This window comes from Pieris napi, chromosome 8 (assembly GCF_905475465.1).
Source record: "Pieris napi chromosome 8, ilPieNapi1.2, whole genome shotgun sequence".
In the NCBI taxonomy this organism is placed as follows: domain Eukaryota; kingdom Metazoa; phylum Arthropoda; class Insecta; order Lepidoptera; family Pieridae; genus Pieris; species Pieris napi.
In genome coordinates, this window is record NC_062241.1 from 7,126,602 (window position 1) to 7,151,381 (window position 24,780).

Genomic DNA, 24,780 nt, shown 5'->3' on the forward strand with positions numbered 1-24,780 from the left:
AGCATCATAATATATATAACGACAGTACTAATTCAGCTTTTGGGCGTTATCAAGTCAAACGTCAAAAAAGATATCTATTTGCACTGGAAATCTTTTCTCTTAACAGAGCCACACTGCAACATTTTATATTATAAAACGAATTTCTTTATAAACTAACCAATAAGAACATTTTAAGTTTTGTACTTAAATCATTATTCATCATTCATGGTTATTTTTAATTCAATTATGGTAAAAAACTTTTAATTCACCAGAATGAAATTGTATTAAACGCTTACGCAAAATATTTTTTTCTACAACTTTCTACAGCATTTAACTTAAGAGTACAGTAGTAAGACATCATGCTACGTTTTATAATCGAATTGGAAGAGGAAACTACCAATTTGCCGCCTGTTTTTTATCGAACTGAGATTATTGAAGACGCTTTGAGCGGTTTACTGACCGTTAGCGGTTAGTAAATTGACCTAAATGTTTATTATTTTAAATCAATCAAATGAAATTTTTGTTAATATTTAGAACGTAAAAATGCACACCTTTTATCTACTAATATTCATATACACATGTAATAGGCGTTATATTAATACCCTTTTATCAATGAAACTAAATCAGTCTTATTCAAGTGTTTAACTTCAACTCAAGTGTTACACTTTAAGTTGGATGAAAGAAATCACCTACTTGAAAAACTGTAATAAAGTTAAGTTTTTACATATAAGGCAGATCTTATTGCTTGATTAAGTTTGAGACAAATTAATCTAAATAAACTAAAATGTATAGGACATGTAGTAGTCGCAGATCTTTGAAAGTTGAACTGATATCAAAGGTCTAAGGGGAATAAAATCCATTACATTTATGAGTAGTTAGTTACTCAGTCATACTTAGCAGTGTCGATTCTGACTCTTACTCTCTGAGGTGCAGCTTAACGTTAAGTGAGACGGTGTTTGTCAAAAACGTATTAAATTAACACTCGTGGTTTATATCGGCAATGCAGAAATATTCACTCTTAAGTAAAAAGAAAACCCATATAAAATTAGTCTAAAGTGTTTCAAATTCTAAACATAATTGTTTTTCTATGAAACATCTGTTTTTATTCTAGTCAGATGCCTTTGTTCACACATGCACTCATTTTATCGTTTAGTTACGCTCCTTATTTTTCAATTTAAATATCTCAGACAACGGATGCTGGTTTTTTGCTGTTTTTACTTAGAAATTTTGATGAAGTGTGAAAATAGCCTTTGATTCTAAGTGAAAGAACAATATCCCGTCCTTATACAAAAGCCTTCCATGATCCAACCCTTTGTCAACATTTTGATCGTTCCTCTATAGATTTTATTAAATGTATTAAAGCAATAAAAAATAAACATTTTCACTGCATAGGTAGGTGACAATATATTTTTAATTTTTGTTGTATTTTAAAATTGTTAAGTAAACTTTCTACTAAAACTACACTATTATTATTATTAAGAAAATCTAAAGTGATAAATTAAAAGATTTTTTGAATAATTTTAATTTAGACAGTAACTCATACATCAATACTTCATGCTCATTTTATTTAAGGCCGTCCTTGTATGATAACAAGAAAAATATCTATATTTTTTTGTAAGACATATATATATATATATATATATATATTTGTCTGATGATAGACAAAAATCATATTCTTATAAACTAGTAAAAATGCATACATTAGGTTCTACCACAATTGTCAAAAAAAAAATTTCGTTTCTTTTACGTTGGTCAAAAACCACTTCTGTTTTTAAATTCCCTGCGTAGTTTCTCCAACTATACATATATATACAAGTCAAATAGATCATAGACAGGTTCAAGTTTATTATATGTATAGCTTACAGTAAAATTCAATCAGTGCACCTGATGGCACAAAAAACGGAGGCGAATAGAAAAAAAACCTTACCTCGAATTGTACTGTGCTTTTTGTCTGTGAAAGGTGTTATTTTGACCTATGATTCACAGTTTATATGACACATTTTATCCTTGGTATTTTGATTTTCTTTATTTCGTACGCGAGAGAAAACATGACTTATTAGATTGGTAGAAAACATTTAGAAATTAATATTTTGTTGCATTATATAGTACAATTAAATAACAAGGAGGGCAACTGGCGGTCTTATCGCTTTCGAGCAATCTATTCCAAGCAACCACAGTGAGAAAGAGAAATAGATAAGGTGAGCACAAGAAGTGCAAAACTAAGCTAACTAAAATAAGACATAAAATTACTTAGTCAAAACTAATGAAAATGACAATAAAAAATAAATCCAAATACACTAAAACGTCACGGAAATAGAATAATATTAAATCAGTTTTTTCAGTTAACATCAAAATGTTATGCATATCAAAAACAGCTATTGTCATTAAAAATTAACGATTTCTTAAATCCTAAAACGGCTTAATATATTTTAGTTTCACGTTTAGAAATATAATTCATTAGAGATAGACATTAGATAATGAAAGGACAACTCTGAACGTACGTTTTACAAGGCGCGGACATACTACAGTATTAGAGATATGAAAAACGACTCCACATTAATACTAACCTCAATCAACGTTGATGCTGACTCATTACAATTTGTAACGCCTATGTTCGTTTACTTTTTATACGCGACGCGTAGACGAAGCGTCGCGTCTTTAACTCCGTCTAGCTTCGAACATTTTGAACTAAATATTTATTGTAACTATAGTCTGGGCCTTAAGGCCGATTTACATTATCTTAGTGTTTAGGAGAGTGCTTTAGTACAACTTGAAAGGCAAGTTCTTTAGCGTAGCGTTTACTAAAGCAAGTAGCGTTTACATGTTTCAACTAAAGTATCCTAAAGCACTCTCCTAAACACTAAGATAATGTAAATCGGCCTTTCGATTTTTGTATCTGTTCCATGAACTTTTCTAATAGGCAAGTAGGTGATCAACCTGAGCCCGACACTTCGACTTTTGGGTCTAAGGCATGCCGGTTTCCTCACGATCATTTAATTCACGGTACAAGCGATTAAATGCGCACATAGAAAGTCCATCGGTGCGCGCCGGGGATCGAACCTACACCGCACGCTGAAGCGTCAAGGCCAACACTGCTAATAATGGCGCATTGTGTGCTATGCTTCGGGAAGTAATTATATAGGGGTAATTCTTTTTAATGTAATCACTAAAGGACTCTTAAGAAATTGCCTAGTGGCTCCCCCCCCCCGGGTGTAGAAGATAACCGCAATGTGTTAAAGACAAAAAACGTCGATGGCGAGGGTTAGGCATAGAAGATCACCTACTTGCCTATTAAGAAAAAAAAATGTGTGCGTGTACTAGGTGTACACACGTAAGAAGTGAAACTTATATAAAACCTTTGTTGTACGCAGAGCCATAATTGGTTTGTTTTGAGTTATGTCCGAAACTATTTCTTTAAACACAGTAAATTTTGATACACTGCCTAGCATACAATTTACAAATTAATTGCTGCAAATTGCGATTAGCAAATTTCAAGTCGAAAATGTAATCCGTTGTCAAACTTAAAGTCAAAAACATACTATATGTCATATTTTAACGCCGATAAAGAAGTTTGACTTCAAAAAGCAACATGGCGCGTAACGGAAAAATGTGACGCGTAACGCAAAAATGTTACACTACATTTTTTTCCAACCCCGATAAAGAAGTTTCACTTCAAAAATTATCACGAAACAGATACAGAAATATTGCCCAAGCTTTGTAGGCTTTTAAATGAGGACTTCTATGTGAGAGTTCTTATTAAAAATACTCTAAAAACAATAATTGTTTTGTGTGACAGAATGTTTAACACCTTAACGAAAACAACTCCATAGCCTAATCGTTACGGGACTTTTTACAACAACTTATGATTATAAAGTATAAATCCCAAATTACTATTACAAAACCAACTGACCACTATATTTTTGGGCTATTTGAGGTACCATTATTGAAAAACTGCAATCCGACTGTCTGCGGTTTTTGATTATCGCCGGTTGTGCCGTTTACAAAAATTGATTTGAAGGCTTTTAGGGTAAATCAGATGTTTTATTAAAAACATCTGTAAACATTTATATATAAGTACGTTGTTATTAACTAAATTTGGATTCAATGTTTCTATATAAGAACTTATCATTGAGTAACAGTTATTAAAAAATAGAAATGCCTATAAGTATTATTACTACTGGCGTTGAGTAATCATTTTGTTAAACAAAGAAGTTATGTTTTGTAAAGAAATTTTATATTTTTTACGTAATGATGTCTCAAGTGCTTTTCAGCCGTTGTTTTCGTTACGACTGTGAATCGTTATAAAAAATGTATTAAACGGGTCTATATCCGTTAAATACCTTTTAAATACGTTCTCGTGTAAACAAACTACGACGTAGATGGTGGGAGGATAGATTTTACAATACAAAGACGCACAGGAGAAAGATAACTGATGGAAAAGAGGGTAAGACTGGCAAGAGGACAAGGAAGAGCATTGCTCCATTTCTCCGAAATACTAAATTACTATGAATAATATTGACAATGGCGTCTGATGACTATGGATTATCAGATAGTTTAATTTGTAGATCTATTAATATTGGCCAATCGAATAAACCACAAGTTTGTAATTGATTAGCCTTTGAAGTAGTTATGTTATGAGCTCTGTAACATATAGTGACAATAGCAGCCGCCAGTAATGCCATTGATCCGACACGCATGATTAACCTACGAATCCTAGGACTACAGGAGAAAATAATCTCGCTGGTATTTGGATTTTCACTCTTACTAAATAATTTCGTGCAGTTTTTCATACATATGCTTAAACATATATAAATTAGTATCATGCAAATCATTTAGCTGTAATGTCCATATAAAAGGTAAAACTGTAGTCGTGATATCAAGGAATGTTATCACGTTAATTCATCAGATGCTTTTGCAATGACTGAGTCACCGTTGTTGTATAATATTCTTGCTCCACTTTAAATTATTTTAGAATTTAAATATGTCTATTACTGTCATGCTTTCAAGAGAAGATGGTATTAGAGAATTTTCGCGTCTCTCTGAGTAGAGAGACAACAAATATTAAGTTTGAGTTGTTAAGCTTGTAAATACGTGGTACGAAAAATCAATATTGAAGTTGGAATCGGTTACGGTATCTATTGAAGTTACGAGCAAAGTCTACGAATTATAGAAACCCAAAAAGCCAGGCATGGTTTAGCCGCCCAACTGAAACCCCGGTGGCAATTCTCTTTAAGCAACAATAACGCTAAAGTACGATCACCTTGATAATTTACCACATCCATAAAAATATGAGCTATTCTTCCAACCCTCACTCAATTTAGATGCCAATTCAACCCTAAAAGAAGGAATTAAAACAACAGGGGTCACTACAAAAGTCCACTGATGAGGTAAAGGGGACAATAATGCATCATTTTCGAGAGACTTGGTCCATTAATCCTACTGACTGATCGATTGCACCCTATGTATTGGTATTCCAATTTTCGATAGAAATTTCTGTACATTTTTCTTCTTTCTTCTCAAACATTGGTTTACTTTAATTAATCTTTGAATACATAGTGGAAATATTGTATATTGATGAAATCGTATGTCATATTTCGTCATTTATTTCTGATTATTGACGCCCAGTACCTACTACTAGCTTCATCCAGACCACAACTGATCTGTTGAGTGAGCATTGCTTAAGCTTTTTCCTGAACTATTTACTCAAATGTCAATATTGAAAAGGGAACTTACATGGTATTTTAAGAAGAATAGTATGGTATAATATTATCCAAATGTGATACAAAAAGCCATTGGAAAGTGCAACTAGAATAATAGGAAAAATCCTCCGCCCGGGGCGCAATCAGGCGTCCCTTTAGACGATTATTGCAAATAACTATTATTTCCTTCTCCTTTCAATTGGCAGTGAACGTGGCTCCGAATTTCTCTTTGTATTGCTAATTTTATCTAGTTTATCTAGTTAGATGTTTTGCTGATTAAGCTAAGTTCGGATGTTATCGAACAATGTACCTACTATAAAATGAAGTTGTCATAACGCAAGATAAATGCGTATACGTAGATGATTTATTTCACATTTCACAAATTTTGAGTATTCTAATAGTGTACACTTAATTTTTATAAAATATAGGTACATTTACTATAAATTTACTAAAACGTTTATCGGCCAACTATAATTATTAACAAAACGTTATAACTTATAAATATATTTACGCCGCTACTCTTGTGTTGTAGAAATCAGAAAAACAAACAGAAGGCATTCAAATTCAGAATCATCATTCAACACACCTGTAGTGTGTATATGTTAAAATCCCTCACAACATCCCATTTAATTCATCGTAACACAATCCCCACTAAATCCCAGATATTGCTTATGAATGATACAATTTTCCAGTATCAGTACAATTTGGCAGGCAATTTGCTAACGGGCCGACTATCATTAGTCATACTATTTGGCCATTTTTTGTCCAGTGGGGACAGGGTTGCCATTATGCAACGGATTTTTCCTATTTGGTGAATTAATCTGGTATAAAAAGTGTAGTTTAGATTATTTAGAGCCTTAGTATAAAGTTATTAACTTTATTAGCTAGGCCATTATTAGGCTAAATTTATGTATGAAACTATTTAAAATTATGGGAGTGCTCAATGCTCATATAAGAAGCCTAACAAACAAATGTAGGATATAAAAATCTAAAACCTAAAATTTAAAAAATATTTAAAGAAAAAACTTTTTGACCGGATTGAAGTTATGTATTATTATAAATTTACAACTATTTAACATAATTTTAAATTTATCCGACGTTTCGCGTGCTTTACAGCGTGCGTGGTCACGGTGACTGAAGACACAAGGTGTTGGATGTCAAAAAGTATCACAGCTGTAGAGAAAGTTGCATTATCTGTATTTATTTCCCCGGAGTTGGTATCGACTAAAAGTAAATAGTTGTAAATTTATAATAATACATAACTTCAATTCGGTCAAAAAGTTTTTTCTTTAAATGTTTTACACATTTAAAGATTATGTCAATCAAAGACAATACGATTTAAAAAATAGTTGAATTATTTTACCCTGGAAATTAATATGACAGCCCTGTGTTGCCCGGTGCTGTGTCGCAATTATTTTCTATTCAAAATGTTATTGCACATTGTCACATGATAAATTAATTTGGAGTTTTTGCATACTTTTCAAAATGGTTATAATGCAAAAAGCTGTACTGTTAGGAGAGTAAAAAATTAATGACAACATCATAGTTTCAGCAGTTAACACGCAGAAAAAATTCACAAAAATATCAAAAAATGTTAAATAGTAATTTATTACAATATAGATGTAGGTATTTAAGTTAGGTGATACTTTAAACTAAGTTAAAAAACATTTATAATTTCTGAAGTTTTTCGTTTTCTAAACTTATTGATTTATCCAGGTTTTTATTTATTTCTATCCGAACTACTCATAATAATCATTCCAGCGCATTTAGAATTTTATTTTATTTTCAAATCCAAAACAAATACGATTCTAGCACGTTTTCTGTACGTGAAGGCAAGCCTAAGCCAAAACTTTTTTTACTAGTCAAAGGCCATCTAGTTTCTTTTACTCAAAAAAGTTGTTGCATTTAGCGTTTATTTCTGGACGTGAGCTTCATTATCCTCCAAAAATTTAACTATCTAAGAAAATTTGATTATGCTATGTCACTTTGACATTAGCATTTGTTTTTTTTAAACGGGTTACTTTTACATTAAAGTAAATGATAGCATAGGAAAACGAACTTTTGTTTTTGGATAATCATTTTTTTTAAATTATGAAAGCCCTTCAGTTCGACATACAGTATTGTGGCAATAAACCGCGTTTTGATTGTGAAATAATATGTTTAAAAAAAGGTAAAAAAGGCTTCTTTACGAAGATTTCAATAATTAAATAAAGACAGCCGTTTTATATTCGTGTTGCATTGCAAAGGAAAATTGTGACGTGATTATAAGTCCAGCTAAGGACCGGCAATTTGGCCGGTGCAAATCGTTCGTCCCATTGGGACCGTCCCGTTAGATTTCAGCCTAAATCTTTTGCTTTGAGTAATAAAATGTTCTTTTTGGGGGAAATCGAAAATGACTGGGGCTGTTAGAATGAATTATTGTATCAAAACAAAAAAATATATATTTACACATACGTGTTATATATATATCACTGATGAGTGTCTGAAATTGTCTAAGATACAATGTTGCACTTAGAACTAGCCCTAGCACTAGTAGAATATTTTAAAACAAGAATTAAGCTTATTAAAATAAATAAAAAACGTACTTTTTACTATCTGGAACTTAGTGAAATATAAGAATAAATAGTATATATAAACTAAATTTTCTATACGTAGAAAATGTTTGTTTTGTCTTATAATGATGTTAAGACTAATTATTTTTCATTAAACATACTTATAAAGAAAAAAAATTTACATATTTATGAATGTAAATCAGTGATAATTATAATATGTTTATATAAAACAATATATGAAGACAGCCAACTGCCAAAAGTTAATTAAAAAACCTCAACAATAAAATACCCAGTTACATCTCAACTGAGTTTTTTATCGTGTTTTTTGTTGGCCAACTCGCCTAATAGAAGCAAGTTTTTGTTACTAGGCGAGGCACTTGATAACATATCTAGATTTCCCTCGCAAATTACCTAAACAAGACAAATGTAACGGCACAACTTTCGACAGGTGTTTTTGTCATATATTACAACACATATTATAATTCTATTTATCGCATTAGGCTACGAAATCATGGAGTTAATTGCGTTTAAACCAAAGACTAGTGAAAATAATAACAATGTAATAACTCTGTACTTTCTGTGTGTCTGTATCTTTACAATGTAAAATATGTGTGTTTAAAAGTGGAATCCCTAGATTCACACAAAATAATTAAGTTTTTATTATACTATTAGTATTCTGAAGTTTTATTTAAAAACATATTTTGATAAGTTAAGATACGTAAACCTAAGTGAAATAAGTAATCTCTATCCATGTGTTATATCTTGTATTTCAATCGAACCCTTGAATAATCCAAAAAGGCTTACGGCAGATACGTTTTAAGAATCCAAAAACGTAATCAAAGCGCCAATATCGATACAGATCACATTACTGCTAAATTGTAATGTCACGTACGGTCATTGAAGGCCAGAAACTGCTGAGTAACGCTTCTCATCACAGCACTAAAACGCATGCCCGAGAGACCTCGGATTTTTGAAACCCCCTCTTAATTTTCACATCGTTTTATATGTATTGCTCTAGTAAGAAATAAGCAATTCAAAAACCAACCAATATAATTTTTAACCTGTTACATTATAAAAGAAATATTGCTGTGATAAATAAATAAATAAACAAATTCCTAAAAAATATATTTAATCAAAATCTTCGTATATTTTTGATAGATTACGTAAGCAATTTCTTTTAAGGTTGAATTTGGTTGGTACCTACTAGTATATGGGGCAAAATAATATTCTTTCGGATTGCACTTATTATATTGATATAAAGAAATATAAGCAATGTATGTTAAGATAATGTGCCTGTTTGGTAATTGAAATAGTCAGTTAAGCCATAGTTGCAACAGAACAAATTGGACCGTTTTAATTAAACCATTTTTTATAACCTAATTATTTTTTTTAATTATCTTGTAATAGTGAAAAAGCCATTGAAAATTTCAAATTTGACAAAAATAGCATAACTGCGACAACATGACAAAATTGAAAAGTCGTGAGTCGTGACTGACTAGTTAAAATATTTTTGTGTCATTGCAATAAATGCGAGAAAACATTTCAATGTGAAATGTGTACCGCTATTTTTGATTATCAATAAATACACTCAGTGCTGTTATAAATACATAAATGATTACCTATTTAAAGTATAAATATGGAACCTTAAATGTTACTATTAAAATAAAATACATTTGACTTATTTTCGAATCTTGATATAATTATAATAAAAAATATAAATAATAGGCACAGACATTTTCATTACATTTGTAGGTTTGACTAGTATAAATAACTCACACATATCCTCAAATAAATATATAATCTATACTTTCGTTTAGGATCACAGATTATATCAAGAATAATCGTTTAGTATATCAATAATCCTAACGCGTAATAAGCCGACGACATCTCATTCGCCACGTCAAATATGAGCGCCCCTTTTCCGTATTTATTTTATCCCTTAATAAAGTCCAATCGTTTAATATGTTTATCTCTGTCGCTTATATTTGTGATGATATCATTAGATTAATGATTGAATTCATTATCACAACACAGGGTAATCTTGTTCCGTTAATGAATAGAATTAAAATAAATAATTGTTTGTTGCCACATTTTAATGGGACATCTATTTATTCTTATTACTTAAGAAGCCGTTTGTCAATGCGAATCTATATATATACATAATATAAATCTATTGTTTTATATATTCCTTTGATAACATAAATATCGTAACTAAAGTATGGATCCTTATTATTTCCAGAAAGTAGTAGAGGTTGTAGCGCCACGGTTTATTTTTCTATTAGGTACAAGCTTTGCAAGCAAAAGCAGTGTTGGCCTAGTGGCTTCAGCGTGCGACTCTCATACCTGAGGTCGTAGGTTCGATCCCCGGTTGTGCATCAATGGACTTCCTTTCTATGTGCGCATTTAACATTTGCTCGAACGGTGAAGGAAAAAATCGTGAGGAAACCGACATGTCTTAGACACAAAAAAAAAGTCGACGTCGCGTGTGTCAGGCACTGGAGGCTGATCACCTACTTGCTCATTCATCATCTTATTTAACTTTCTTAAACGAATGTTTATGAATTTTAGATGACAAGTCTGTTAACATTAATAGCTTTTACATTTAATTTACATTCTTATCATACTTTAGGTATGTAAATTAAATAAATTTAACGTCGCTTTCCTCAGTATGCAATATCTATTACCGTGACGTAAGCAACCTCTATTAGAGCGACAATTTATTTGAATTCCGAACGAGTGACCGTCGGGTCTTTAAGACCCAGGGGATACAACGGTTGACTTAACTCAAGGGCTCAAATGTCCGCACTTTTAAAGAAAACTAGCAGACCTTAAGTGTAGGGTGTGAATTTCCTTTGAAAACTTACACTTTACAAAGTACTTTCTGAGTTTCCGTTTAATGTAACCTTGGGAGTTTTGAATTCGGTTAACAATTTACTTTTTTTAGATATAGAATCCCTAGTATAATATTAGTAATTTACACACTATGGCTCTTATTACCTTTGCATAAGAATAACGAGATCTTTTATTAGGTCGAGAAATATACTACATATTATGATGTAGGTATATGTTACTGTAAAAGCTCGAACTACGGTTAATCTTAAGATTAAAGTGTAAGTCTTAGGAATTACCGACATGAGTTGGTAAATGTCAGTATAACTGAAAATACGACGATTTTTGAAATTGAAATGAAATTCGAGCTTTTACCATTCGAATTCAGTATATGCTAGGTTTTACCACTGTCAGCTGGTAGATGTTGGTTTTAGGAATAAAACAATGAGTAATTCTTAATTATTTACTTTAATGAACGATTAGACAAAACAGGTACATAATATTATAAAGGTATCATATGATAGTAATAAGTACAAACTAATACCAACTTATTTAAATTATTTTGAAAAAACACATAACGTATATCTATGAATATCTCAATCTCTATCATATCTATCTAACTGAATCAGTAGTTCTCTATTTGAAATTTAACAACGAAATACAAACATAATGCTTACATAAGCTAGTCATGTTTTGTTTTTCAACATTTACCGTGCCATTAATGTAAATCCTAAGATTTACCAACGGAATAGTGGTAATAGTTCGAATCGCAAACCTTTTTGGATATTTATCATTAGGAATTTGTAGATCTTAGGTTTTACTGGAATATCTTAGGATTTACTGCAGTTCGAGCTTTTACAGTAACATATATATTCTTTAATAAATAATATAAACCAAAAGTCAAATATCATTTATTCATATAGGTAACATAATGTACACTTATGAACGTCAAAAAAGAAATACACGTTAAATGCTTCTAATTGTACTGCCAGTTCTGAAATCAAGGGCGTAGAACGGAAGAGAAGAACTGGCAATAAACTCTCCGCCACTCTTTTTTTTTTAATTAAAGAACAATGTCAAAAGTTGTATTATCTGTTACATCAGTGGAAATTAGTTGGGAAATTTGTACTTCTAAGCCAATACATAGCGTAATCCTAGGTTTAATATCGAATAAAGTTATTATCTTAAAATTCGTTTTCACATCATATTTTTTTAAAACTAAAACCTTTCTATCCCATAGCTTCTTGAAGATCATTATTATTTAACGGCGTTGCAACAATAGATACTTATAGCCCTAAATATTTCATAACTATAATCGTTCCCTTCGAGTGGTTAATGGTGACATAATCACTTGATATTGACAATACAACACGTCATATTTGTAATTGTTACGAACCTCTATGGCTTCTTTATACTCTTAAGAAAAGATAAAATTTTATTAAAAATCTTTGCACTTTAAAATACCTTTATATGAAGTACTATTAAGTTTAAGACGATTCGTATCATTATAGTGCCATAAACTTATCTGATCGAATGTTACGGTGCTGATGTTTATAAACTGTGGAGACGAAATTTATATAGAGACTAGCAGACCCTGCCACGCGTTGCTGAGGCTAAGGTTTTTGTTATATTACATAGTAGTAAACTATTCAAGGGAAACGGTAGGAGAACACCAGTCATGGGGACCATGCTTTTTTGGTGGTTATGCCATTAAATTGTAGCTTATGTGAAACGTTGGTACTTTCAACACAGCGCCATCTGTTAGAATTGTGACTGTAAAATAATAAACAAATAATTTGCAATAAAATAATATTGCGGGTATAAAATGAGATGTAAGCTATCCTATCTTTTAAGTTAGATCAAACTGCACACGGTGTGCAAATTTCATTAAAATCCATTAAGTAGTTTAGGAGTCCATAGCGGACAAACAACGGACGTAATTTAAATGTATTAAGATATTTTTAATTTCTATTATTTTTTTATTATCACGTAAATAAATTAAAGTTTTTAAAATATTCTTTATTCATGCGGACAATTTACCTTTAAATTATATGTGGTACATAGAGTCACCACCTCTGCATGTTGGTGCTATATTATTATCATCTAACAAGTCTTAATCCTTCCCATCAATCTATCAATAGATTCAATAATGACAATAAAATGTTTAGCCTTACACCTATTCAAGTAGAAACTCTGAAAATTCCCATGCACGTTCTTAAAAACCGATGTTATAATCCCGGTAATTGAGGGGTTAATCGAAGGTGTCTGCCATTCAAAGCTCCCCAAAGGTGACAGTTGACAATTTAACTTACCCCGTCTGTGGTATTTTTAATCTGTACTACTGTTCTTTCCTGTACAATAGTATTTAAGTGTTATTTGGTGTGCGATAAGTATGAAGTATTGTGTGCGAAATGTTGGGTTTATTAAAAAGTTTTATATAAAAAAACATATAGATTATGTGATAAATATACTAAAGATAAGTTTTATTGGCATTTTTATATTCATCCTAAATTTTTGTTTATGTAAAAATTTGCAAGCAGACACATACGTTTTATTATTTTTATTATTCTACACGAAAGTAAAAAAAAACAAAATTTGGATTAAAAAAAAGCAAAACGCATGCATGGCAGGCCCTTCAAAAGGAGACATGAGTTTTTTTTTTAATCTGAAAATAAATTAGAGTATTCTTACTGCATTTATTTCAACATTCATTCAAGTCAATTCTAGTAAACTTTGATTCGCAAATTAACTAATAAAATCGTAATCCAATCAAGTCTACTAACTAATTCATGCAATCAAATAGAACAAGAAACTAAATACCATGCCCTAATGGCCATCCGTCATACCCAACTCCCAGGGGCCAACTAATTCTTAGCCGGTCCAACTCAATTTGTCCCGGGCCATATTAACCGAAACGCTTGCGTAGTGGACAGCTTTTTATGACTCCTCACTATTCTTTCAATTTGCAATTCTTCCACCCTGAGGACGAAAATTGCTTGCATTTTCAGGGACTTACGTCATTTTTATCTTTAACTATTGAGCTTTGTACTCTTAAAGCAAACTATAAGACGTGAGTATTAGAGTATGTTTTAGTGAGTCCGTTGGGTGTGAGGGTCAGTGTTAGCCTGTTCGATTCCCAGGTGTGCAGGGCGTTGAGACACGTTTGAGTAGTTAAGACTTGTAAGGTGAAGGGAGGACTGCCATAAAAGTGATGAATTAAATTGGACCACTTTGAAGTGTTATTTAATTATCGTAATGCGATCTTAGAAAAAAGCGTAGATTTTTATAGGTGTTTTTTTAAACACTTTTTGCACTTAACCTTCTTTTTTTTTAAAGAAAGAATGCCTCCTTTATTTATACGTATGTTACATATACATTAATATGTGCCAAATATGAAGTGCAACAGTATTGATAAATAAATAAATATTTTTCAAAAAAAAAATGACATTTTATTTACTAGAACCTTATAGATTGGCTTAGGTACTTAAGATAATATACAATAGCTAGGGGCGGTCAACCCTCGGTCACTCTAAAGTTATTTTAAACAATTTAATACCCCAACACTGACCCTCGAGGAACATTAAATCAAGCGAAATAGCCGCTTGTTTTATACTTGAACCGGGTTATCGGAAAATTTGATCTTATCGTTAAATGGTTCGCTTAGATTTTCTTTATTTTTAAAGAGTTATTAATCCCTAAGGGGTTGTTAAGATTATTGTGTTGTTGCAGCGATTTTTGATTAGAATAACATGAAATCGAAAAGGTATTTTTATAAATGGTAGCTTTACGGTTTGTGATGATGATACAAGGGCCACGAAATTACCTTACTCAGGTGACAATAAAACAAACACTCTTGGGGGCTAGTAATCGGAGTCGATCGTAAACTAGGCCCATCACAGGATCGCTTACACAGCGCGAAAGGTTTACTACCCCTGCCTGTTAATGGTAAAACCTTCTGTAACCAGAAGTATTTGCTAAGATGTTTTTATGTTTAAATTTTGATAATAATTTTCTGTTATGGGACCTTCTAAAATTATAATTAAATGTCTTCAAATATCGGTACTGATCTTGCTACCAAGTAGTATGAAAGTTCTAACGAAAATCTGTGGTACATGTTTATATTCAAAGTTCACGTAATAAACCACATATTCGAATAAAATGCAAATGTATGTTAAAACAAAGTCATTAGCGTTGGGCGGAGGGCGGGCGTGGCTGAGACCCCTCCTACATACAATACAACCGGTTTTTGAGCCTTATTAACATATCAACAGCGATAACTCTATTTTATTTTAATTAACGTATAATGAAATTTATTAACCATATCTCAAGTTTATTTATTTGCTATGGAATAATCTTCGCACAGAACATTGCAATAATTACTCTGAGTAAATGTGATCACAAATTTGTTAAATTCTGTTCGAAATTCAAATTTTTCAAAATCATACACTTTAGTTAGTTTCTAACTTAATTCTCGTCTCATCTTAACACATATCATTACAGGATAGCTAACTAACTCTTTCTTTTACAGCATTCTCGAGCTTCGAAAAGAGAAGAGTAGAGATGCAGCAAGATCTCGCCGTGGTAAAGAGAACTATGAATTCTACGAATTAGCGAAGATGCTGCCTCTACCGGCTGCTATTACCAGCCAGCTGGACAAAGCCTCCATCATTAGGCTTACTATCAGCTACCTTAAGCTTCGGGACTTCTCAGGACACGGTGACCCTCCATGGAGTCGGGATACGCCGCCTACCAGCAAAGCTCTAAAAGGTGAGTTAAAAAAATTTATGAAAATACTAGCTGACCCGGCAAACATTTGTTTTGTTATTATTTCTAGGAAATATTATTTTACTTCAATAAAAATAACTATCTACAATAGTAAAAAAATAAGGGTTAATCATAGAGGGGTGAAAATTAGGGGTTGTATCTATTTTTGTATGCTGTATCATAAAAAAAAACACAAAAAAATCTAAAGAATAAAAAAAAAATTGGGGTGGACACCCTTATCACTTAAGGGTTTGAAAGATAGATAGTAGCTGATTCTCAGACCTACTGAATATACATAAAAAATTTCATAAGAATCGGTCGAGCCGTTTCGGAGGAGTATGGGAACGAACATTGTGACACGAGAATTTTATATCTATATTAGATGTAGCTCCAAGTTCATTTGTATTTAAATTGGAGGTATGTAGTATGAAAGCTGTCATCCCAAATTTGATTTATACGTTCGTGCTCCATTCTACGATACAGTTAAGGTATTTGTCATTATTATATTTTTTTTTACAATATTTACCCTGAAGCGTGTTTATCAGTCAGCATCGGTACGATTCGCCCGTCTACCAATGCGTTACTTAAAAGGATTAAGATAATACTCAGCCAATCAAATAAGTACGTGAAACCTAGACCAAGTATAACCGAAGACTAGCGATGTACCGAGACACAATGTAGCATATTGTGGGAACAAATAGCCCGTTGGCCCACCCCAGGCGCTATGCAAAACGAGTGAGTGCCTCTAAAATAACTGAGGAGGGTTCGCAAATCAGATTTGCCTTCGTCAACTCATTGTCGACGCTAACCGTGTTAGCGGTACAGTCAGCAGAATCAAATTTGCAAATATATAGAAAATATGATCATTCATTTACTTTAGATTATAAGAATCCATTCTGGTTAGTAACAGGTTAAACTTTAATATCTTAACCAATACTTTCAAAAAAATTGGGGGCAGCCAACCCATACTTGTCTCACAGAGCCAACAATGTCTCTATTTATGTAGAAAGTATTTTTTGACAGACAAATAAATAAATAATTTAAAAGTTCTTATTCATAAAAAAATAAAACAGTTTTATTGCACTTGTTTTAGTAAAGTACTCTAACTTTGACAGATAGAGTTAGTTATTTAGTTCAAATACTGCAATTAGACTGATTTAGTTTTTACAAGTAAGTTTAATTTAAATAAAATAAACCATACAACAAGTGAATTAATTGTGTATATCGAAATTTTATTAGTGTTTAAAGAATGATATTTCACTCTTCTATAAATCATAGAGCTGACCAAAAAACTGAGGGTAAATCACAAATATTGTGAACCGGAGCGTGCACGCAAATAAGGACGCCTCAGGGACTGATTCTCCGCAATACCTCAAATAAGTTACCCAAGCTTAAGTAAACATTCGTAAAAAGCCACATGTGTTACTTAGAAATAAACTGTTCAAGTTCTTTATTAAAGAATATACCTAATTGATTACTTGATTCAAATGTATGTGTTTGAGTAACAGTATTAGAAAATTTAAACTTTCAAGAAAAAGATTAAAATTTAATTAATTCATTCGTTCGTCAATTAACTCGAATTGAAGCATTTATTGATCACTGACTTGAAGGAGCAGGTTTAGAATTCCTTGTGCATTTGCTTCGGAGTTTGGATATAGGAAAACATAGGAATAGATTTGCAAATACAAAGAAATAAAACAGAGCGAAATAAGTTTTTTAACACACATAGCAAATTCATAACAAGTGTACTAACAGTGCGCCCTAACTAAATCCAATTTCAACCCCTAATGCGTTTAATGCGACCACGGAGCGAATCACAACGTACGCCACTGTCATTTTAACTCAATTTTCAAACCCACCTAGCAGTATTAAAATAAAAATATTCGACAATAAAACACTGTGCGTTTAGGGCGACAGAATTGTTCAACGACTTTGGGGTAAAATTTCGAATTTCGAACATACCCACGTACGTCATGTGGAGCGACTTGAAAGATATCTCGATTTGTGTTGCATTTTCTGATGACTTTTTGAGGTACATTGGTTACATTTCATCAACACATTCTGTTATATGAACAATAACTTTAAAATGGTTTTTCGATACTGCAGTGATAGTACATTTTGTCTTTAAAATTGTTTAATTTATTTAAAGTAAAATCCTCATGTAAAGTAAAACATGTATGAATAAATGTTTGTCTAAAACTGAAAATTGTATGATAAAAGGGATTGGAAAGGTATAAAAGTTTCTCGATGTCACTCACAGATTGAAACAGTATTTACTACAAAGTTGTATGTAAATAACAGACTCATGTATTCATGTCAGATTCATATACTTAAATAACAATCTATTATTTCTATTAGAAGGAAAATTCTCAAATACATTACAATAAATAACATCATTTAGACAACGCACTACAACTTATTAATTCAAGTTATGAAGGTGGTAGAAAGAATTTTAAGTGTGTGTACATTCAATTCTAATTGTAAAACTTATAGCTTTTTTTAATTTAAGGATAATACGAGTATCTTTATCATAACAATCGTAAAATAATATATTAACTATACATTTTTATATGGAAAACTAAGTGGATTTAGACCTAAGCGGAAGCACGAACGTGCGTCGTTCGGAGAAAATGTAGTCCATTAATAGTATGAAAAAATTTATCAACCAGTTTTTCAAACTACTACTATTCTGTTGACGTACAAATACTTGATGAGACTAGAAGTCTAGCGAACAATACACAGTATAGCTTTTCTTGATTCACAATTTTTATTTGAATTTTTAAACTTTACTTTCAAAAACTTAAAAATTGTGGCAATTTTCGAAAACATTTATAACAAAATATTTTAATTATGATCGTAATAAATAAACACATTGTATAGAATTTATAACTTAAATTCATTTTAGAAGTTTAAAATATTCCTCTGTAAACGCCACGGTATTTGCATACTTAACTAAATTGTAAAAGACACCGGCGTAAAAATAATTATTCTGTCAACCCCACAGTAACAATGGGCGGGGAATTGGGCCAAAATTTTTAATCTAATCAATTAACAATCAGTGCAAGCGATACACTGCTTGTTAGATCTGCTTATTTGGCGAACGTGACTTGAGTTATTTAAATGGGGTCGCTTTGACGATTTTGTTCCAACTTGTGTAATTAAAGAACTATTCTGCCTGGCGTGTTTTGTTCGGTACAGCAGTTAAAGTATGTGGACATTTTTCATGCACATATTTGTATTAAAAAACAAAAATAAAAGATTATGCCACTTTCATGCGGATGAGAATGAAAAAAAACTTGTAGTAAATTTCAATTTAGATTAATCCAATTTCTTATATTGACATCCATAAGTGGTAAATATGAATAAATTCATTTTGATTGATTAATTTGAATTGAACAAACGGACGTTATATCATGATGTATCTCGTGTGTCAACGCGTGTCAACTGTCAACGCGCTAGACATGCCGTTGACCAATCACAATCGAACGAAACGCGCTGTTGTCTCGTCATCCGTTTTACATTCTGAAATCAAATAAGAGAGAGTTTGAAGTAACGCCTTTATTTTAATGTTAGCTGTCTTTCGACTACAGGCTTCACGTAAAGACAAAGCAAATAAACAAACGTTTGTTGAACTATATTTGAAGAATTACGCTAGTCATTTAAAAAATATAAACTAAATTGGCATAAATAATTTAAATTAAATTTCTATTAACTGAACGGTCCTCAGTGGAATAGTTATTTTGAATGGCAGGTTAAACTCTATTACCAAATTATTCAGATTACAAGTGATTGAACGCGCGAAATAGGTTATTTAGTTAACTAATTATGAACGTGTTCACTGTGCGTTTAATCTAATACAGTAAAGCTATTTTCTACAATTTATTGTAATTTAAATCATCTCTGCGATGTAAGCTATTCTTATTGTAATTTCTTTCATTTTATGACGCACCAACGTCGTTGCAGTACCTACTGATATGTTCACACTGACTGACTGACTAACTTTTATATATATATACATATATATGTATTTCTAAATTTGATTAGCATGCTACAAAGTTGATCAATTAATACATATTAAAATGTAGGATAATTAACCTAATGTTCTTCTTATAACTTCGCTACAACTGCTATTTAATAATCAATCACGCTACAGAACGCTTTTTATCGTTCCATAATTAGTCTAGGTATATCAAGACTTTCCAACTTAATTTAAATAACCTCATGTTACCGTCATAAGGGCAATAAGTCAACGAAGGCAATATTTCTCAATACAATAACAGGAGACACGGAGATAAATTCGACAAATTAACTTCGCGGTAAACACATGTTTTGTTCCCCATATTGCCGTTTGGTGGCAGCACTCCTGATTTATGGCTAAGGGTGCTTCTAAACTCGTAACATATCGGACCTTTTTCACAAAAATCTGTTCTATATTTAAAGGTTTTTCAAAACTTTAATTCTCTATATACAACCTTTATTGTTTTCTGTATTAAAAAGAAGTGTTGCTAGCCTTAAAAACAAAATCAGTTAAGATTTGGTTGCCACAGACAGATAATACTTGTCTCTAATTACTTTAAATACTGACGCAGTTGTGTGTCACCGGAGTATTTAAAGTTTGTTAATACTTAAATGGCTCTCAATTAATTTACCCATAAGAATCGTGTAGTTTAATAGTATTTCTAATATGGCCACACTCGATATAAACACTGCGTTATTTCTTATAGGAATAATATACCTATAGGTAATTCTCGTCCTTAATACAAGACTGTAAATCATACGTGGCACATCTGCCAGCGAAATAGAAAAATAACAATAAATAAAGGGAAACGACACCCGCTGCACGAAATATTGGAAAATTTAACAAACCGTCCGATGCTCTTCTGTTTTTCATCCATTCTCAAGATGTCGGGTCAATGTGACCCATTGAATTTTTATGTCTTTTGTGGATGATATTTTCATGGTTATTTAATTTTCACTTATAATATGATATAAGTAAGCACATACTAGAATATTTTTTCTATACAATCATTTAAAATCCGAATATGTTTTGCCGTGTTTAGAACTATTTTTAATATCTTTATTATATTTAGACAAGCTTTGCTTATCTTCAAAGACGTATTAGAGTAAAAACTGTTGTTATTTCGAGAACTATTTACAGTACAAATTTCTTCTTTCATTGCAAACATGTATTCCCTTAATAACTATATATATATATATATATATATATATATAACTTAACCCCTTCTTAAAGCTTTTCTTGATCTCTCCTCGAGTTAACCTGCTAATCCGCCCATAATGAACTACCATTCACCCTTCAGTTAACATACTTCATGACAGCTCTTTGACGCTATGTAATTATTAACGTCCGCATATCTGTGAAGAATATTAAATATCACTTGTTCATCATGTCACAAAATTCCACTTTCCAATAAGAAAAAAATGTATTCCAATATAGCTTTAAGGGGCCTTCGTAAACGAACAAATATTTAGGTATTAGATTAAATTTATACCCCGCGCGTGTTTTGGTTAAAAATATTCGACATTCCACCGCAACATCAGCGCTTCAAAATCCTACGCATTATTTTCAATGTATAGTTTTGGGAACATTTTTCCCTCGCTGGTGCATCACAATCATCGCGATGTACCATTCTATATTGACTGTACGTGTTCGGAATAATGTGCCCTTTTCCGGGATTTGCAGCTATTTTTATTTAGTATTGATCGTCAGCCGTCGGGTTCGACCCCCGTTGCCGATTGAAGGGTTATCCGGCCGTGTAATTGGCTAGTTACAATTCATTATGTTCCGGTATCGTGATTTTTTGGTATTTCTCACTTAACTATCGACGTACTATCGCCCAACATGTATCTCTTTCTGTATAATGCAAGGTAGACGCTTTTTTCTACACACTGTTTTTGGAAGAACTTGTGAGTCTCTATGATGACAATTTTCGTATTGCTTCATGGCTCATTATGTTATGATTAATGTCGTTAACATACCATTACTATTTTAAGTTATATTAAATGTTATATTATTTATAAATAAATTAAACAGTTTACCTAAATAAAAATCACGATATTTTCGCTCTTTATTCTTTGTAATCTACAGTCAGCAGAGGGAAGATAAATTGTTCTTAAAAGCGGCCAATAAATCGATACAGCTAAGTGTGGACAAAGGGCGGTAATTCTTCATTAGAGGCAACTCCGGTCAAGTACTGCCTCTAGGGGTTGCCAATCAACACTGCCCGCTCTTGGGGTAAGTTTGTATGAGCAATGAATCAAGGATATATATGAAAAAGTTTCAATATATCTAAGAATATAAACGCTTTAATTTTATACCACATGAGAATCTACTGTCTCCGCCTCCCTAGAGGATAATACAGCTTATATGTGATACCTTCGACGGCTATACATTTTAATCTATTAAAAAAAAACAAGTGCAGAACAATTTCAGTCCTATTGGAAGGTTAGATACACGACTTTCATTTCCGAGTAATCTAATATAACTTTTTCTGTGTTTTATTTCTAAAACAGGCTGTTGTCCTGGTAACAAAGTTCATTCCTATGAGTGAAAAACTAAAGAAATTTTCACGTTTTCGAGGGAAATTGTACAAAAAAACGATGAGCGGCCCCTAGCCCTTCTATTAGGCGTGAGTTTTATTTAATTTGGCCCCAAGAAAACACCCCCGGTCAATGTTAGCTCTGCCCGCACATGTCCAAATGGACAAATACAGATAAATTATTGCTTTTTTGCAATAAATGGGAATTTAGCATTATTGCAGTGTTATCACTGATTTTGGTACACAATCTATTTTTTCTAAATAAATTATGATACATCTTTAATATACGATACCATTAAAGTAATAATAAGCTAGTGGGACTTTAATTGTGACAAAAGGCCGGCAACGCACTCGCCATCTGAGAACTTAATTAACTGAACCTTTTTCTTCATCTGTTTGATCTTATTATAACTCCGCTAAAAACGGCGAAGAATCTGGCTTGCCTTAGACCTGGAGGTTGTAGCGCCACTGTTTATTTTTCTATTAAAAAAGCTACATATTCATTGAGTAGTGTTGGCCTAGTGGCTTCAGCGTGAGACTCTCATCCCTGAGGTCGTAGGGTCGATCCCCGACTGTGCACCAATGGACTTTCTATGTGCGCATATATATTCGCTCGAACTGTGAAGGAAAACATTGTGAGGAAACCGGCTTGTATTAGACCCAAATATTCGACGAACTTGCCTATTATATTGACAATTTATGACCATGAAACAGATACAGAAATTTGAGTCCCAGACCTAAAAAGGTTGTAGCGCCACTGATTTATTTTATTTTATAAATTAATTATGATTCATTAACTCTAAGATTAGCTCTTCTTATTTTGTTATGCACTTCTTGGTTCTTACCTCAGAAGATATTTCTTTATATCTATATGAATAGAGCTAGGGTTGCCTGGATAAATCTTTTGCCTAATAATTAATGTAACCTTTTTTTTTATATGTATGTTTAATGTAACGAATAAATAAAGGTTATTATAAAGGGTAGGTAAATAGTAAAAGGTAGTTAAATAAAGGTTATTATAAAGGTTATTATATTTATTTAAGTTTATCTGATGAACTTTAAACACCGGAACATATATCACAAAGTTAAACTTAATTCCTTCCCAGCATAATGGCATGTTATTAAAAACTTTTCCGTTAATGTGGTGGCATTAGAGCTTTCACAAATTGCACTCATAATACCATTTAGATCTTTCTTACGGGTAATGCGGAGCTCTGTACGTAATGAGAAAATTATACGAAGACTTAGCGACCTTAATAAAAATTTGTTCCTGGGGTCGATCAAATGTAATAACAAATTGATGATACGTGATGAATTTTGGATAGAGTTTTAAAAATTTACAAAGCCTTCGTATTGTTTTGACATTTAGGTATTACTGTTTTAAGGGAATTTTAAGTTTGGACTTCTTTCATTTAAAGTGCGTAGGTTAATTAAATAAAAAGGATAATTATATTTTCGATATCACTTGGTAAATAAATGTGCTTTGTTTCAAACATGTATTTTAATTTAACTGAACTTTGTTTCGCATGGAACATTTTGCTATCCCATAGAGACTGTTCACTTTTGCGCATTAAAACGTAAGTACTAAACAAAACTTAATTTCCTCTGGATAAAAACCCTCGTCATGGATCAAGGAATAAAAAAAATACTCGAATTTGTCCAGCCTTCTTCGAGTTTTGATGATAAAAAAATTTATTCAAAATTATTTTTTTTGGGGTGGACGCACCTTATCACTTAGGGGTTCTAATGATAGTAGCCGATTCTCGGACTTACTGAATATGCATTAGAAATTTCATAAGAATCGGTCGAACCGTTTTGGGGGAGTATGGGAACGAACATTGTGACACGAGGATTTTATATATTGGATATATATTTAATTTTAAATTGTTCTGACGCGGACGCAGGACATCCGAAGAGTCACCCCTCACATTCTTATGTGCGGCGAAATGTCTTGTCAAGAAGATTTTAAACACTTATATAAACTCTTAAAGAGAAAAACCCACAGGAAACAATAAAATATATCTAAAACTAGAATATTATCAGATGGCCATGCATCCGCAACTTTACACTGATAAAATAAAATTCACATGGCCCGACTTTAGGGCAAGCGATCCGAGATACTATGAGCATGATCTTTATTACGATTTAATTCAACAAAACAGACAGAATAGCGCTTTGATATCGCCGACTGGTAGGGTCACCATGCTTATAGGAATACTAGAACAAAAAAACCTGATTTTTAGCGCTGCCGTCTTGTATTTTAAATGAGGACAATTAAAAATTTTCATAAGTATTTGAATGTCCTCATTTTAATATGTGTGATGTTTGAGAGCATAAATAAAATAAATTTAAAAATTTAATTGTTTAAAAAAAATTATAACAATGTAAAAATAAACGTTT

General features: G+C 32.0%; 1 protein-coding gene across 2 annotated transcripts in view; it reads left to right on the forward strand.

The window, feature by feature from the left end:
* LOC125051746 (protein trachealess) overlaps positions 1–24,780 on the forward strand; it is a 98,614-nt gene that overhangs the window by 52,306 nt on the left and 21,528 nt on the right. For both annotated transcript variants that reach the window (XM_047652285.1, XM_047652283.1), the window contains one exon: positions 15,588–15,826. In XM_047652285.1, the coding sequence (XP_047508241.1) occupies positions 15,676–15,826 (151 nt within the window). In that variant the 5' untranslated portion in view covers positions 15,588–15,675. The remainder of the gene's footprint in view (positions 1–15,587; positions 15,827–24,780) is intronic.